A 17,096-nucleotide genomic window follows, 5' to 3' on the forward strand; every position below is an offset into this window, starting at 1 on the left:
TGACCTTAAATAATTTCCCAGCTTGACAGTTCTACAGCCCTTACCCGCCTTCCATGAGCACTTAAGTCTACCCATAAAAATCCGTGACTTCTACACTGCAGGTTAAGGCCTTTGCTACATTGAGACTGGAGTCTGTTTGAACTCAGCACTGCTGAGTTTGGGTTTCCCTCATGTGAGTGTAACATCCTGCCTCCTTTCCTCGACCGGTGAAAATGGAATCAGTCGGCAATGAGGGTGGGCCTTTAAAATCCATGTTTAAACATCTGCAGAGTCTCCGCAATTTTGCTAAAATCTGGGGCTCATTAAGCAAAACCATCAACCATAGTTTTCCTGCTAATAGAATTATGGTCCTCAAAACTGCTGAATAAAATAAGGTGGCCAATATAATTGTTTCATTTGCAAAACCCACCATGCACCACACTACACATTTACTTTTACTTATTGCAAATCCGAATTAGAAAACTTGAATTAGCAGAGCGTTTAAGGGAATACTCGCCAGTGTAGATCCAATGCTTGTCAAAACCAGGTTTTAATGGGCTGCCAATTTAGCCTCCCCAAATTAAATTTATATAATGTTCACATTATGATTATGGTTAAATTCATACACTAGTGCAGCATCAATTAGCATCAGAACATGACACATACCCCTGGGAGCATTGCAAGTCTATTGCCATCCATCCAAAACTCTTTTAGTCCAGTCAGCTGTTCTAATACTTCAGGCTAATAGGAAAACAGAACAAAAGACACCTTTAAAAACACTCAAGACAACAAATAAAAAAATATATCTTTAAACAACAGTGATTTATCATTCAGAATCATTTGATCATAGGTGGTATCCAAATCTGCCTACTTGGAAAGGAGATGTCTGGTTGTAAAAAGATTGGATAATATGCAGCCGCAAGGTAGGTTGAGATGAACATTGTGCAATTAAAATGGAACAGATTATGTACAGGAACAAACAAAAGGTAATTTGCTTTGAATACTTTTAAACCAAAGGTAGTTTTCAAAAAGAAAATACAAATCTTCATGAGAATCCTGAGATTTTCAATAGAACAAATTGGCCAAAAGTTTGGTTATAAAAGCACTGTGCTGCCAATCTTCCCAGTTTTGTAAATCCTGTTCACAAACTCTTTTCCAAGTTCAGATCATATTCTTAACTTCTCATTTGCAAAAAATTCCAAAGTTGATTCTTTTTTGGTCACTGTTTCTACAATTCGAATGAATCGTATCGTTCAATGCTTCCTGTTCTTGGAGGCATTCCACAAACTTATCAAAAACCAAGGGCCAATTAACTGCTTTACAAATTATCGAGGCGCACGAGTCGAGACTACTCACCACTTCTGTGAACTCATTACTTCCCAAATCTAATCTCTCCAACTGGGTAAGTTTGTTCATGGTTCTACAAAGATCAAGGATCAACAAGTAAGATACAGAAAAACAAGGCAGTTGACATGAAGCAGATTACTGAGCATACAGATAAACCTGGAGATTTAGATTTCAGAGTTTTTTTTAAAAAAGTTTCCATTCTGGGATAGTTAACTTTTCCACTGTAAAAATTTCAAGCACAACTGCTTCAAAACGAATATGGTGGGTTAATGAGAAAGTCGGTGCAGTTTTTCAGTGTTGCAATTCTAAACAAAATCCAATGGAATGTCAGCAATCAAAGAGCCTCAACTGCTTTTAAAAAAAAAATCATTTGAATGGATGTCCACTTTGGACAACCAAACCACACTTACTTCTAGCTTCAACTCTCATTCATTTACAATCGGGTGATCAGGTTACTCGGACATTGCTAGTAGGTTGTAATTTGAAACAGAAGAAGAGTCAAAGCGCCTTCAAAGAGCACTTTTTAAGGGTCACACAAGAACAGCAAGAATCCTTTCACATACCATGGCAAAACATATTGATACACAACTGTTCAGATGATCATCGTGATAAAATCTTGATCAACAAGAGGATGTTCATTAAAAGACATTTTAAGCAGTTTGTATAAAATGGGTATTACAGGGAAATTCTGTAGGCAGCTACATTAAACTTAAATAAGTCCCGGACTTGTAACGGCTGATTAGTTAGGTGCAATGGATAAGGCTTTTCTGACAAAATAATTGAGGCTAATGTCATGCACCATTAAGCTATTTGTAAATCAGACAGCAACCTCAGGTGACTGCTGGGGAGGTGGTCCCACACTGGTAATGCAACTCCACTCGCAATCCAGAGGCCCGATCTAATGCTCTGGGTACAGTTGTTCAAATCCCATCACGGCAGCTGGTGGAATTTAAATTCAATTAATAAAATCAGGAATTAAAAGCTAGTCTAACGCTGACCATAAAACCATGGGTGATTGTTGGAAAAGCCCATCTGGATCACTTATCTCCTTTTGGGAAGGAAATCTGCTGTCCTTAACTGGTCTGGCCTACATGTGACCTCAGACGGTCAAGCAAGCCACTCAGGTTTATCAAACATAATGAAGTCTAAAGGAAATGAAACCGGCAGACCACAGTGGCTAGCACTGCTGCCTCAGAGTGTTAGGATTCCAGGTTTAATTCCAACCTTGCTTGACTGTGTGTGAATTCTGCACCTTCTCCCCGTGTCTATTTGGGTTTCCTCTGGGTGCTCTGGCTTCCTTCCACAGTCCAAAGATGTGCGGTTTAGGTGGATTGGCCACGTTAAATTGACTGTGTCAGGAGGATTAGCAGGGTAAATACGTGGGGTTACAGGGATAGGGCCTGGGTGGGATTGTTGTGGATGCAGGCTCGATGGGTCAAGGGGCCTCCTTCTGAAATGTAGGGATCTTATGACCACCTAGCTTTCCTGATATCGACCCAGGCACCAGAAACCACTGCAAAGTCAGCCATACTAACATCTGGGGGTTTGTACCAAAATTGGGAGAGCTGTCACACAGATAAGTCAAGCCACAGCCATACTCTCAGAATCATAACATACAGACAATGTCTCAGCCACCACCACTACCATCAACATCCCTGGGTAGAGTCTGCCCCACCAGCTCTGTGCTAAATGGCTAATCCCATATCCTGAGACTGTAACCCCTTGTCCAAGACCCCCAACCAGTAGAAAACATGATCCCTGCATCCAGTCTGCACAGCCTGGTCAGATGTGTGTGTTTCAATCAGACCCCCCCTCTCATTCTTCAAAATTCCAGTGAATACAGGCCCAGTTGACCCAATCTCTCTTCATATGACAATCCTGCCATCCTAGGAATCAGTCTGACGAACCTTCTTTACTCCCACTATGGCCCAATGCCCTGAACAGCTGCAGTAAAACATGCTTGCTCCTGTACTCTAGTCCTCTTGCAATGAAGGCCAACATGCCATTTGACTTCCTAACTGCTTGCTGCACCTGCAGGCTTGCTTTCAGTGACTGGTGTACAAGGTCACCCAGGTTGTTTTGTAACTTTTCTACAATGTCCAAACAAGGTGAAACATGCACTCTCCATCCATCCTGTCAACTCCCTTTAGTGTTTTATATACCTCAATTAGGTCTCCTCCCATTCTTCTAAACTCCAGTGAGTATAGGCCAGAACTGCTCAATCTCTTCATAAAACAATTCAGCCCCTTGAGCCTGCTCCAGTATTCAATATCATCGGATCACTACAGTGCAGGAAGCCATTTGGATCCTTGAGCGTGCACCGACAAGAATCCCACCCAAACCCTATTCCCATAATCCCACACATTTACCTTGCTAATCCCCCTGACACTATGGGTACTTTTTCTCGCAACTTTATAGGACTCTTCTTTGGACCTAATACTGTCCTTAGTTTCTTTTGTAAGCCATGGTTGTAGCTATTCTTGTTGCATTTTTGCACCAGAAAGAATTGTATAACTGTTGTAATACATACATTTGTTTCAGCTGAAAATTGCGTTTGGGCCCTGGGATGGTGAGCAGGGAGGAGGCAAGGGGGCAGGTATTGCGCCTTCTGCGACTGCATGTGAAGGTGTCATGGGAGGTGGGTGAGCTGTAGCACTTGAGGGTATTGGCCCCAGTCCAATCTGATTGATTAACTAGATATACGGTTGTTTACACTGCTCACACAGGTTCCAGATATCCAGCTGCAGCAACTTAGAGAACAAGTCTTGTAAATTCAACAGGCAAGGACAAGTCTAACTGAGGGCAGGCGCCATTCATTCGCCCATTACTCAAAAATTTGGCACAATAATACTCTTTCATTATATGTTTCACACTCTCTGACAATGCTCCGGCTCGCAAAGAGCAAAAATAATTGATCTTTAACTGATGTTAACTCCAAGTCCAGCTGTGAAACCAATGGATTTGAAAAATAGATCTTGCAAAATCATGAGATTGACAAAAGAGGAGTCTGAAAAGGGATGCTGGCTGCGTCTTGGTGAATGAACAAAGCACCCTTCATGACATATCTGTCAAAACCTTTCAGTTGTGCAGTCAGGAAGCCTGAATCTACACTCTGCCTGAATCAAACCGTGCATAACATTCTATAGTCTTACCAGATATGGATTGTGTGACAACTGCACTGCGCACCTATTTTCCCAATTATATTTAGGACTGGGTCAAATCATGAAATAGCCAATCTATAGTCCCCAACTGTGCATAATATTCTATAGTCTTATCAGATATGGATTGTGAAACAACTGCACTGCACACCTATTATTCCAATTATATTTAGGACTGGGTCAAATCATGAAATAGCCAACTTATCGTTACACAATCTCATTCACACACATCTTTCAAATTGAATAACAGAGACCTTAATTTTAAAAGACTGATAGATGATTTACATCCCGAGTTTTGAATGGGGAAATTTACTTACTAACACCTGGCTAAGCGTTTGAATCCATGCAAATAGAGTTGCGTCATCTGAAGCAATTGGAGAACCCATTATCACCTCAATCAGTACCATTAATGATACCCTTCATCCCACCACACCAAAGATGATGCTCAACATAAATGGATAAAAATTGTTCCAGCGCCTAAAATAAGACTGTACAAATTACAATGCCCAAATTCTGGTGAACCAAGGCACCTGCGTTGCCACTGTGGAATAAGTACTGTGGCAATATCAAACACCATTGGAATGGTAAAAGAAAATTACTGCGGATCCTGGCATCTAAAACAAAAACAGAAAATGCTGGAAATTCTCAGCAGGTCTGACAGCAACATTGGAATTCCAAATAGCTGAATATTCGTCTATAAAGAGTGCAAGAAACAACCTTGGGACTAATGCAATGCTTAAAAGCCGCTGACTATTAATTAAGATACTAGACCTCATCCTAATGATGTATCACCATCATTACATTCGACAGAAAAATAAATGAATAAACTATTTAAGAACCGAAATGTTAACAAAGCCTGTGAATTTAATTGAATTAAAATTATTTGAGCTCAGGTTCTGTTCAATTGCAAAATGTTTGCCTAATGTCCAAATTGGGCTATATGGGTCAAATGCATTGTACTGTTCTTGTACGTGGAATTCATATGGCAACAAGCACCTGTTTCAATCTATCTTCTAGGGGGTTAGCAGTGCCTTCAATCCTTTTATGGTCATGAGTGTGTGAAAAGGCAGACTTGATCCATCAATCTGAGGCGTTTTCTCTTTGTTGTGCTGTTAAATATTCATACAGACACACACAAGACCTTGAGCTTCTGGTCACTTACTATTTGAATTCTCTGCGCTAATTCCATTCTGGCCTCAGCCTCTCGCACTATTCCAAATAAACTCAGCAGAAGTTTGAAGAACAGCTGCTGTTTCTGATCAAATCAATTTCAGATCATACCAACTATCTCCATTATTCACGCAAGTGCTGGTCATGATTCTGCTGCTGTTAATTGCAACACCACTTAACACATCTTTACTTGTCCCATTACTATGTCCTTTTGCCTTACACCATTGTGCTTCTGTCATTTAATCTCTCCAGTTTTCCACCATACCACAGATCTTTATTTTCTTCCTTCCCCTCTACCCAAGGGATTCCCCATTGACTCCACCTCATGTCGCCAGAAACCCGTGGCGTGCATGCGCTGTCAGCGAGCAGGACCAGAAGATCCCGCTGATGTGAACCGCTGGAGAGTTCAGGCCCTAATATCTAACTTTCCTCATTCTGTTGTAAGATCCTGGACTTGAAATGTTAACTCTGTTTCTCTCTGCGTGGATACTGATTGAACTGTTTGATCTGGGAAAAAGTCAAAATATTCCCGTGCAAATAATAGTGATTGGTTTATTAAATACTCCCCAGATTTTACATTGGGCGCGATCTTACCAGTTGCTGTAGCGAGGATGGAGAATTTGGTGCCCAGCCAAATTTCCGTTCAAAGCAGCAGGACCAGAAAATTCCACCGGCGTGAAACAGCCGCAAGATTCCACCATAGTGTCTTAAATCAGTGCTTTCAGAGTTTACCAATATTGCAATAAGATTAAAATTGCTTGTTATTGTTTTCAGAGAAAGACCTGGCCAGCTTTTGTACGCACATGTAATTCATATCATGTCTCGGTTCGGATCCAACGACTATTGAGCCAGGGTTGTGATGGTGTAATTTTTGAGTGGATATTATCCTTCTAATATTGGAATAGCTGCCTCTGAATCAACTCTGTTCATGAAAACTCTCTGGCTGCATTTTTTACAAGCTTATGTGGACTTATGCTGGAATGCAGTCTGTAGAACAGCACCCCCATCTGCAGTCTGCAGACTAGGTGCTATACTCAGCCAGCAGTTAGCTAGGTTTAATTGTTCAGGCAGATTTTTGATCCACAAGGAGGTTGAGGGTTAGTGGAGTCAGGCAGGAAAATGGAGTTACGGCTATAGCCAGATCGCCCATGATCTTATTGAATGGCGACGCAGGCTTGATGAGCTTACGATCCTATTCAATGTTAATCGTGGCAACATTTGGATGAGAGACTTGAACATGGGATGGATCAGTATTCATATCAATTGGGAATGTCTCATTCAAATACCTTTTGATTGACAGTTCCAATTAATTATGGAAATGCCATTTTTGTTTCTCTTTTTGGTGAACACAATTTCAAAAGAAAAACCTGAGCTAAATGTTCTTCAGTCTTTGTTTTATTATTTTCTGTTCCATGCACCAGGAAGCCATGGTACAGCGAAAGCTAAAATCCCATGTTAAGACTTTAGTCAGTTATGTGGGCTAAAACTACCAAGAATGCTTAAATGCTTTTATTCTTTTGAAGCACGCACTAACTTAAGTGAAGCAGTGCAATCCAAGTAAAGCTGCTGACTTTGCTCATGCTGCTGACTAATGATATTAATTAAACTTAATCTGTCATTTTCAGTCCATCACGTAGTGCATTATTAGCGAGATCATGGTTGCAGCCTGCATGCCCTATTTCCAGTGCATACCGTGATGTTTATCCAGAGACCAGCTATCCTAAATACTTAGCACACAAGCTCAAAATTTAGCCTTGTGCATACTATGAAAACCTACTTTCACATTGAGCACAGGTAAAAACTAGCAAGTACATGGGCGGCACAGTGTTAGGACTACTGCATCACAACGCCAGGATCCGGATTCAATTCCCGGTTTGGGTCACTGTCTGTGTGGAGTTTGCACATTCTCCCCATGTCTGCGTAGGTTTCCCCCGGGTGCTCTGGTTTCCTCCCTCAGTAAGAAGTCTCCAGCCAGGACAGATTTTGCAACCCCACGCTGGGGTTGCAAAATCACACTGACTGTCCTGGCTGGAGACAATACACATCTCTTTAACCTGTGCTTAACCCTCTCTCCACTCACATTGTCTGTACCTTTAAGACTTGATTACCTGTAATGACTCGCATTCCAACCATTATTTTGTAAATTGAGTTTGTGTCTTTATATGCCCCGTTTGTGAACTGAAATCCCACTCACCTGATGAAGGAGCAGCGCCCCGAAAGCTAGTGGCTTGTGTTACCAAATAAACCTGTTGGACTTTAACCTGGTGTTATGAGACTTCTTACTGTGTTTACCCCAGTCCAACGCCGGCATCTCCACATCATTCCTCCCACAGTCCAGAGATGTGCGGGTTAGGTGGACTGGCCATGCTAAATTTCCCCTTAGGGACTAGCTAGGGTAATTGGGATTATGGGTAGAAGTCCCGAGTGGGATTGGGGTCGGTGCTTACTTGATGGGCCAAAAGGCCAACTTCTGCACTGTAGAGATTCTATGATTCTAAGTATCCTGAATCAAAGGCGCCATCTTGTTTTGCACATTCGGCATACTATTAGAGGCCAAATATTCTTTCAAAGAAAACACCGGTATCTGTTTATAAAATCCACTAGCAACAAAGAATTGACCTCAAGTCTCAGCAAATACATCCTATAGCCTTAAGCAATGCACTAAGTTACACTTTGGCAAGCAGATACTAAATTACGCATTACATATTTATCCTATGAAGTGCTTTGCATTCTTACTGCATGGCTCGCAAGAAACAATACTTCTCACTGTATCCCAATACATGTGACAATAATAAATCAATTCACTTTTTCTTCTCGAGTGCTTCTTGGAAATATCTGAAGCTACTTGCTCATGGTTCACAGCACCAAGAGAACACCAGTAGAATTATGTACCACAGATGTAAGTGAAAGAGTCGAATGTCAGAATAATATGTAAAGATTATATTTTTGGAAACAATCACACTTTTGAAATCAGCAACTTAAGATGCAGAACTGTAACATTAGTGTTAAAATAACGAGTATGATTAAAGAAACAATCAATAACTAATGTGCAAGAAAAATAAACGGTTGACCAAATATTGAAATTATTGACAACTATAGTTACAGCAATTGAAATATTGGGATACAGCAACCCAACTAGTTATGTTACTAGACCACCTTTTTCTTAAGCATGTGCAGTAATTACCAAGCCAGAAAGGAGCTTCCTCAGTGGTCCTCCACTGAATTTTGTCAGAGGCAAACTTCAATGATGCAAGTCATTGTTGGTGTGCACCACACCTGCCGTCTGGGTTCTAGATTAGCAATCCAGTGGCGTGGAAAATTATCTGGAGTCGAGAGTTCAAATCCCAACATGGCAACTGGGAAATTTAAATCCAATTAATAAATTTGGAATAAAAGATTGGTATCAGTAACTGTGATCATGAAACTACCAGATTACTGTAAACAAAAATCGATTTGGTTCATTGTGGTCCTTTAGGGAAATTTGCCATCAATATCTAGCCTGACCTACAAGTTCAAGTGCTTTAAGAAAGCCAAGACTATTATTTAAAGAAGAGTAAATAATTTACTGTAAAATGCAGGGCAAGATAATAAATTGAAAATGCCAGCCACAAGCTAAACTCATACTGGCTGATTTATGAAATGGACTGCTGCTTTAGTGAACAATTTGAGATTTTAAGATTTTAAAAGATAACTCTGGGCTATTACTCATGGAGCAAGGCTTTGGTTGATAGAGGACTTTTACATAAAAAGTTAACCCATTTTTCTCTCAACAGGTGACAGAACAGCAGTGTACTTTCAAAAGTACAGCAACACGTTCTTATTAAACTAGAGTCTGGATTTAATTCTGTGGCAACTATCTGATCAATACAAATACAATGGCAACTAATGCAGGTCTTGAGTTTAGGGCAGGAAACAATACCAAGCCTCATCCAAATAACCCTTCTTTTTATGCTTGTGCAGATAATCAGTGTGGGGAAGCCATCAGGCAGAGTCATCACCCAAGCCTATTATAATTTCTGTCAGGTTTGACAAGATAGCAACCACCAAATCTTGCTGACATTTTACCTTTTTAGTCAAAGGAACTGAGTTATTCTTTGCACTCCCACTGAGACCAGCTATCTTAGCAGAGACGAGATCCTTCAGGCTTGAAAAGCTCAGTTACACGTTACCTTTAATAGGCTTTCAGTTGAACAAGTCCCATTAAATTCTTCACTGGAAGTCATGCACACACAGAAATTAAAGCCAAATCATCTCACAATTATTACTTAGAAGAACACCAACAGATTCCGTTCCTGGAATAAAAGTTATGGCTCATTGTCTTGGTAGTGAGAAGTATTAACTTATGGTGAATGTTTCCAAAATATTAAGCTAGATATTTAATTGCAAAGTGCCCAAAACACATTTACAATCCTAGAATCATAGAACCCTACTGTGCAGAAGGCGGCTATTTGGTCTATTGAGTCTGCACCGACAACAGTCCCACCCAGGCCCTATCCCCATAACCCCACATATTAATCCAGCTAACCCCCCTGACACCAAGGGGCAAATGAGCATGGCCAATCAACCTAACCCACACATCTTTGGACTGTGGGAGGAAACAGGGGGTGCACCCAGAGGAAATCCACAGACGACATGGGGAGAATGTGCAAACTTCACACAGACAATGACTTGATTTGGACAGGCTGAGTGAGTGGGCGAGGATCTGACAGATGGAGTATAACAAAGAACAATACAGCACAGGAACAGGCCCTTCAGCCCTCCAAGCCCGTGCCGCTCCCTGGTCCAAACTAGACCATTCTTTTGTATCCCTCCATTCCCACTCCATTCATATGGCTGTCTAGATAAGTCTTAAATGTTCCCAGTGTGTCCGCCTCCACCACCTTGCCCGGCAGCGCATTCCAGGCCCCCACCACCCTCTGTGTAAAATATGTCCTTCTGATATCTGTGTTAAAACTCCCCCCCCCTTCACCTTGAACCTATGACCCCTCGTGAACGTCACCACCGACCTGGGGAAAAGCTTCCCACCGTTCACCCTATCTCTGCCTTTCATAATTTTATACACCTCTATTAAGTCTCCCCTCATTCTCTGTCTTTCCAGGAAGAACAACCCCAGTTTATCCAATCTCTCCTCATAACTAAGCCCTTCCATACCAGGCAACATCCTGGTAAACCTCCTCTGTACTCTCTCCAAGGCCTCCACGTCCTTCTGGTAGTGTGGCGACCAGAACTGGATGCAGTATTCCAAATGCGGCCGAACCAACGTTCTATACATCTGTAACATCAGACCCCAACTTTTATACTCTATGCCCCGTCCTATAAAGGCAAGCATGCCATATGCCTTCTTCACCACCTTCTCCACCTGTGACGTCACCTTCATGGATCTGTGGACTTGCACACCCATGTCCCTCTGCGTATCTACACCCTTTATGGTTCTGCCATTTATCGTATAGCTCCTCCCTACATTATTTCTACCAAAATGCATCACTTCGCATTTATCAGGATTGAACTCCATCTGCCATTTCTTTGCCCAAATTTCCAGCCTATCTATATCCTTTTGTAGCTTCTGACAATGCTCCTCACTATCTGCAACGTTAACAAATGCGAGGTTATTCACTTTGGAAGAAATAATAGCAAATTGGATCATTATCTAAATGGAAATAAATTACAACATGCTGCTGTGCAGAGGGACCTGGGGGTCCTTGTGCATGAGACGCAAAAACCCAGTCTGCAGGTGCAACAGGTGATCAAGAAGGCAAATGGGATGTTGGCCTATATCGCAAGGGGGATAGAATATAAAAGCAGAGATGTCTTGCTGCATCTGTACAGGGCATTGGTGAGGCCGCAGCTGAAATACTGTGTGCAGTATTGGTCCCCTTATTTGCGGAAGGATATATTGGCCTTGGAGGGAGTGCAGAGAAGGTTCACCAGGTTGATACCAGAGATGAGGGGTGTTGATTATGAGGAGAGACTGAGCAGATTGGGTTTGTATTCGTTGGAATTTAGAAGGCTGAAGGGGGATCTTATAGAGACCTGTAAGATAATGAAGGGGCTGGATAGCGTAGAGGTGGAGAGATTCTTTCCACTTAGAAAGGAAACTAGAACTAGAGGGCACAGCCTCAAAATAAAGGGGGGGTCAGTTTAGGACAGAGTTGAGTAGGAACTTCTTCTCCCAGAGGGTGGTGAATCTCTGGAATTCTCTGCCCACTGAAGTGGTGGAGGCTACCCCGTTGAATATGTTTAAATCACGGATAGATGGATTCCTGATCGGCAAGGGAATTAGGGGTTATAGGGATCAGGCGGGTAAGTGGAACTGATCCACTTCAGATCAGCCATGATCTTATTGAATGGCGGGGCAGGCTCGAGGGGCTAGATGGCCTACTCCTGCTCCTATTTCTTATGTTATGTTCTTGAGGTCAGAATTGAGCCCGGGGCACTCGTACTGTGAGACAGCAGAGCTAATCACTGTGCCACGCCGGGGAAAAAGTATCTTTTATCCACAAACTGGGTAAGAATTTTACATCATTACAACTTTCCAGCCTGCTGTTTTAGGGCAGCCTTTTCAGAGTTTAAATTTCAGTCCTATTAAGTTACAAAAAGCGGATAACAACAACAAAACCGGCTGGAAAAACTCAGCAGGTCAGGGCAGCATCTGCGGAGAGGAACAGAGTTAATGCTCAAGGTAGATGACTATTTATCAGAGAGTTCTGATGAAAGGTCATCAACCCAATATGTTAGCTCTGTTTCTCTCCACAGATGCTGCCTGACCTGACGAATCTTTCTCCTGTGTTGTCATTTTTATTTATTAAGTTGCCTTCTACTCTGCTGAGCAAGGTCCATGATTTTGAGAAGGGAGACAATTTTTCAAACAGTCAGAGTTAAATTGAAACCCCTGGGACCCGTAGAAGAGAGAACAGTTGGAGCACTGGGTTACATTTTGAATTCGACCACACCGAGTGGTCTTAGCTTCAGAGAAAGATTCAATGAACCGTCCAAGAAAACTGGCTGCTTTGTTTCTCCTTTCTCTTAAAAAAAAATAATTTGCATCTGTCTGACGACATACATGGTAGAGAAAAACAGACTTGTGATTTACCTCATTACATCATTCAGAAAGCACTTCACGTGAATTGTGTTTAGGGAGTAGTCAATGGTATCAGCAAGAGCAGCATTTTATGGCGATCTCATAAACAGCAGTAATGGGAGGAGTTGCCAGTTAATCAATTTTATTATTGGAAGGGTTGGTTGAAGGAGTATAGCTGGCCAAGGGATTGGAAGGAATCTCCCCCAAACTTTTCTTTGATAAAATGACAGGGGATCTTAAACGTCCATCTGTATAAAAATTCTTTTTGATGTTTCATCTGAATGACAATAACAGAACTCCCTGCACTGCATTGGTCTGTCAGTTTAGATTAACTTACCAGTCCTGAACTGGAGAATGAACCTACAGACTTCTGACTAGATGTGAGAATGCTGTCATCCGAACCCTTTCACCCTCAATCAAACTGGGTGATACAACAGGTTAATTATACACTCTGCTCATATCTAGGACTCTGGAATCGAGTCCAGGAGGATAAGTCATCACGGAAAATGGAAAAATGCCACACCTGTACACCAATATGTTTGCTTGCAGTTGAACATAGAACAGAGGGAGCTTTATCCTGCATGCAGGCATGTTGCACCTGATCTGGGAACACTTGGCACTCAAACCCATACAGTAATCAGGAACTGTTGCATTTGCAGATACTTGTGCACCTCAATACTCAGCTAAAATACAAATTATGATTATATTGCGAAGTTTTAATAGCATTGAAGTGACGACATGTGCTCAACAGTGGAAGAAGCGCGTGACAGAGCTATGCAATCCAGATCTAAAGTCCAGGAACATCCAGTTGTGAATGGTGATGAATCATCAAATAGCTTACCAGAAGAGGCATCTTCACAAATATTCCCATCCTCAATGATGAGCAAGCTCAGCACATCAGTGCAAAAGACAAAACTGAAGTATTTTCAACTATCTTCAGTCAGAAGTGCTGAGTGGATGATCCATCTCGGCCTCCTCCCAAGGTTCCCAGCATCGCAGATGCCAGTCTTCAGCCAACTCATTTCACGCAGTATCAAGAAACAGATGAAGGCTTTGGATACTGCAACAGCTATGGGGCCTAACAACATCCTGGCCAGAGTACTGAAGACTTGAAGTCCAGAACTAGCCACGCCCTAGCCAAGCTGTTCCAGTACAGCTACAACTCTGGCATCTAACCAACACGTGGAAAGTTGCCCAGGTATATCAAGTCAACAAAAATCAGGAAAAATCCAATCAGGTAATTCTAGCCCCAATAATCTACTGTCAAGCAAAGTGAAGGAAAGTGTGATCAATAGTGCTATCAAGTGGCACTTAGCAATAATCTGCTCAGTAATGTAAAAACAAAGTGCTGCAGATACTGGAAATCTGAAATACAAACTGAAAGTGCTGGAAACACATCAGTCTGGCCGTATCTATGGAGAGAGAGAGAGAGAGAGACTGAGTTAAGATTTGCCCTTGATGGTACAGTAAATATATGTACAGAACAGAAGGAAGTAGAAATGTGATGGGTTTTAAGCTGTCGAAAGAAGCCAAAAGGTGGCAGGAAGCCAAAAGGAAAGCTTTATGATAGCGAAAGATAGGGAAAGATTAAATGACAAAGATGTCAAAGAACAAAAGGCAAAGGGAGTGCTAAAGGTCTGAAGGAGAGTCATATTCAAATTGAAACATTAACTTTGCTGCTCTCTCCACAGATGCTGCCAGACCTGCTGTATATTTCAGGCACTTTGTTTGCATAGCTGCTCACCGATGCTCAGTTTGCATTCCACCAGAACCATCTGGCTCCAAACCTTATCAGAGCCTTGGGCCAAAAATGAACAAGAGAGCTGAATTCAAGCGGTGAGTTGAGTGTGACTGCACTTGACAGCAGTGCAACACTTGATCAAATGTGGCATCCAGGGGAGCTGGTAAAACTCAAGTCAATGGGAATCAGTGGGCAAACTTTCTGCTGCTTGCAGCCAAGGCTAGCACAATAGAAAAGGGCTGTCATTGTTGGATACCAGTCATCTCAGCTCCAGGGCATCGCTGCAGGAATTCTTCAGGGTAATTAATGTCCAAGATCCAACATTCATCAACAACCTTCCCTCCAACTTTCAAAAGATCAGAAGTGAGGATATTCACTGTGGCTGCAGTGTTCAACTCCATTCACAACTCCTCAGATACTGATGCAGTCCATGCTTGAATGCAGCAAGACCTGAACAACGTTCAGGTTTGGACTGACAAATGAGAAGAAACATTCACAGCATGCAAGTGGTAGGCACTAGCCAACTCCAAGAGAGTGTCTAACCATTTTCCCTTGACGTTCGATGGTACTATCATGACTGAATCATCCACCATCAATATCCCAGGGTTACCACTGAAATAAAAACAAAATACTATGGACCAGTGGGATCTGAAACAAAAACAGAAAGTGCTGGAAAAACTTAGATCTGGCAGCATCTGTAAAGAGAGGAACCGGTTTAAGTTCCAAGTTCAAAGAAGCCAAGGTTACTCAAGTACTGTGGCTACACGGGCAGGTCAGACAGAGCCTGGAAACTGCACCAAGTATCTCACCTCCTGACTCCCCAAAGCCTCTTCATCATCTACAACTCAGTGCGGCCAAATTCCATTCCAATTCGATTTCCAAGTTTGCTGACGACGCCACCGTAGTGGGTCGGATCTCAAACAATGATGAGACAGAGTACAGGAATGAGATAGAGAATCTAGTGAACTTGTGCATAGAACATAACAGCGCAGAACAGGCCCTTCGGCCCTCGATGTTGCACCGACCAGTGAAACCAATCTAAAGCCCATCTAACCTACACTATTCCAATATCATCCATATGTTTATCCAATGATCATTTAAATGCCCTTAATGTTGGCGAGTCCACTACTGCTGCAGGCAGGGCATTCCATGCCCTTGCTACTCTCCGAGTGAAGAACCTACCTCTGACATCTGTCCTATATCTCTTACCCCTCAATTTAAAGCTATGTCCCCTTGTGCTAGCTATCACCATCCGAGGAAAAAGGTTCTCACAATCCACCCTATCTAATCCTCTGATCATCTTGTATGCCTCTATTAAGTCACCTCTTTACCTTCTTCTCTCTAATGAAAACAACCTCAAGTCCTTCAGCCTTTCCTCATAAGATCTTCCCACCATACAAGACAACATCCTAGTAAATCTCCTCTGCACCCTTTCCAATGCTTCCACATCCTTCCTATAATGCAGCGACCAGAACTGTACGCAATACTCCAAATGCGGCCGCACCAGAGTTTTGTACAGTTGCAACATGACCTCCTGGCTCCGAAACTCAATCCCTCTACCAATAAAAGCTAACACTCCGTACGCCTTCTTAACAACCCTATCAACCTGGGTGCCAACTTTCAGGGATCTATGCACATGGACACCAAGATCTCTCTGTTCAGCCACAATAATTTCTCCCTCAATGTCAACAAAACAAAGGAGCTTGTCATCGACTTCAGGAAGCATAAAGGAGAACATGCCCCTGTCTACATCAATGGGGACGAAGTAGCAAGGATCAAGAGCTTCAAGTTTTTAGGTGTCCAGATCACCAACAATCTGTCCTGGTCCCTCCATGCCGACACTATAGTTAAAGCCCACCAACGCCTCTACTTTCTCAGAAGACTAAGGAAATTTGGCAGGTCAGCTACGACTCTCACCAACTTTTACAGATGCACCATAAAAAGCATTTTTTCTGGTTGTATCACAGCTTGGTATGACTTCTGCTCTGCCCAAGACTGCAAGGAACTACAAAAGGTCGTGAATGTAGCCCAATCCATCATGCAAACCAGCCTCCCATCCACTGACTCTGTTTACACTTGCCGCTGCCTCGGCAAAGCAGCCAGCATAATTAAGGACCCCATGCACCCCGGACATTCTCTCTTCCACCTTCTTCCTTTGGGAAAAAGATACAAAAGTCTGAGGTCACATACCAACCGACTCAAGAACAGCTTCTTCCCTGCCACTGTCACACTTTTGAATGGATTTACCTTGCATTAAGTTGATCTTTCTCTACACTCTAGCTATGACTGTCACATACATTCTACACTCTCTTGTTTCCTTCTCTATGAACGGTATGTTTTGTCTGTATAGCACGCAAGAAACAATACTTTTCACTGTATGTTAATACAGATAATAAATCAAATCTGTTCTGACTTTTCCCAAGAAGCTAAGGTTACTCAAGTACTGTGGCAACATGGGCAGGACAGACAGAGCCTGGAAACTGCATCAAGTATCTCACCTCCTGACTCCCCAGAGCCTCTCCACCATCCACAACTCTTAGTTGCAGCAATTGGTACCAGCTACAAGGTGCACTGCAGCAACTTGCCGAACCTACTTCAACAGCACCTTTCAAACCTGCAACCT

At 42.3% G+C, this 17,096-nt stretch overlaps 1 protein-coding gene across 3 annotated transcripts in view; it reads right to left on the reverse strand.

Moving 5' to 3' along the window:
* erbin (erbb2 interacting protein) overlaps window positions 1-17,096 on the reverse strand; it is a 247,254-nt gene that overhangs the window by 67,507 nt on the left and 162,651 nt on the right. For all 3 annotated transcript variants that reach the window (XM_078215035.1, XM_078215036.1, XM_078215034.1), the window contains exons 7-8: window positions 1,336-1,399; window positions 646-720 (exon numbers count right to left, since the gene is read on the reverse strand). In XM_078215035.1, coding sequence (XP_078071161.1) covers window positions 646-720; window positions 1,336-1,399 — 139 coding nt within the window. The remainder of the gene's footprint in view (window positions 1-645; window positions 721-1,335; window positions 1,400-17,096) is intronic.

The sequence above is a fragment of the Mustelus asterias genome, chromosome 6 (assembly GCF_964213995.1).
Source record: "Mustelus asterias chromosome 6, sMusAst1.hap1.1, whole genome shotgun sequence".
NCBI lineage: Eukaryota > Metazoa > Chordata > Chondrichthyes > Carcharhiniformes > Triakidae > Mustelus > Mustelus asterias.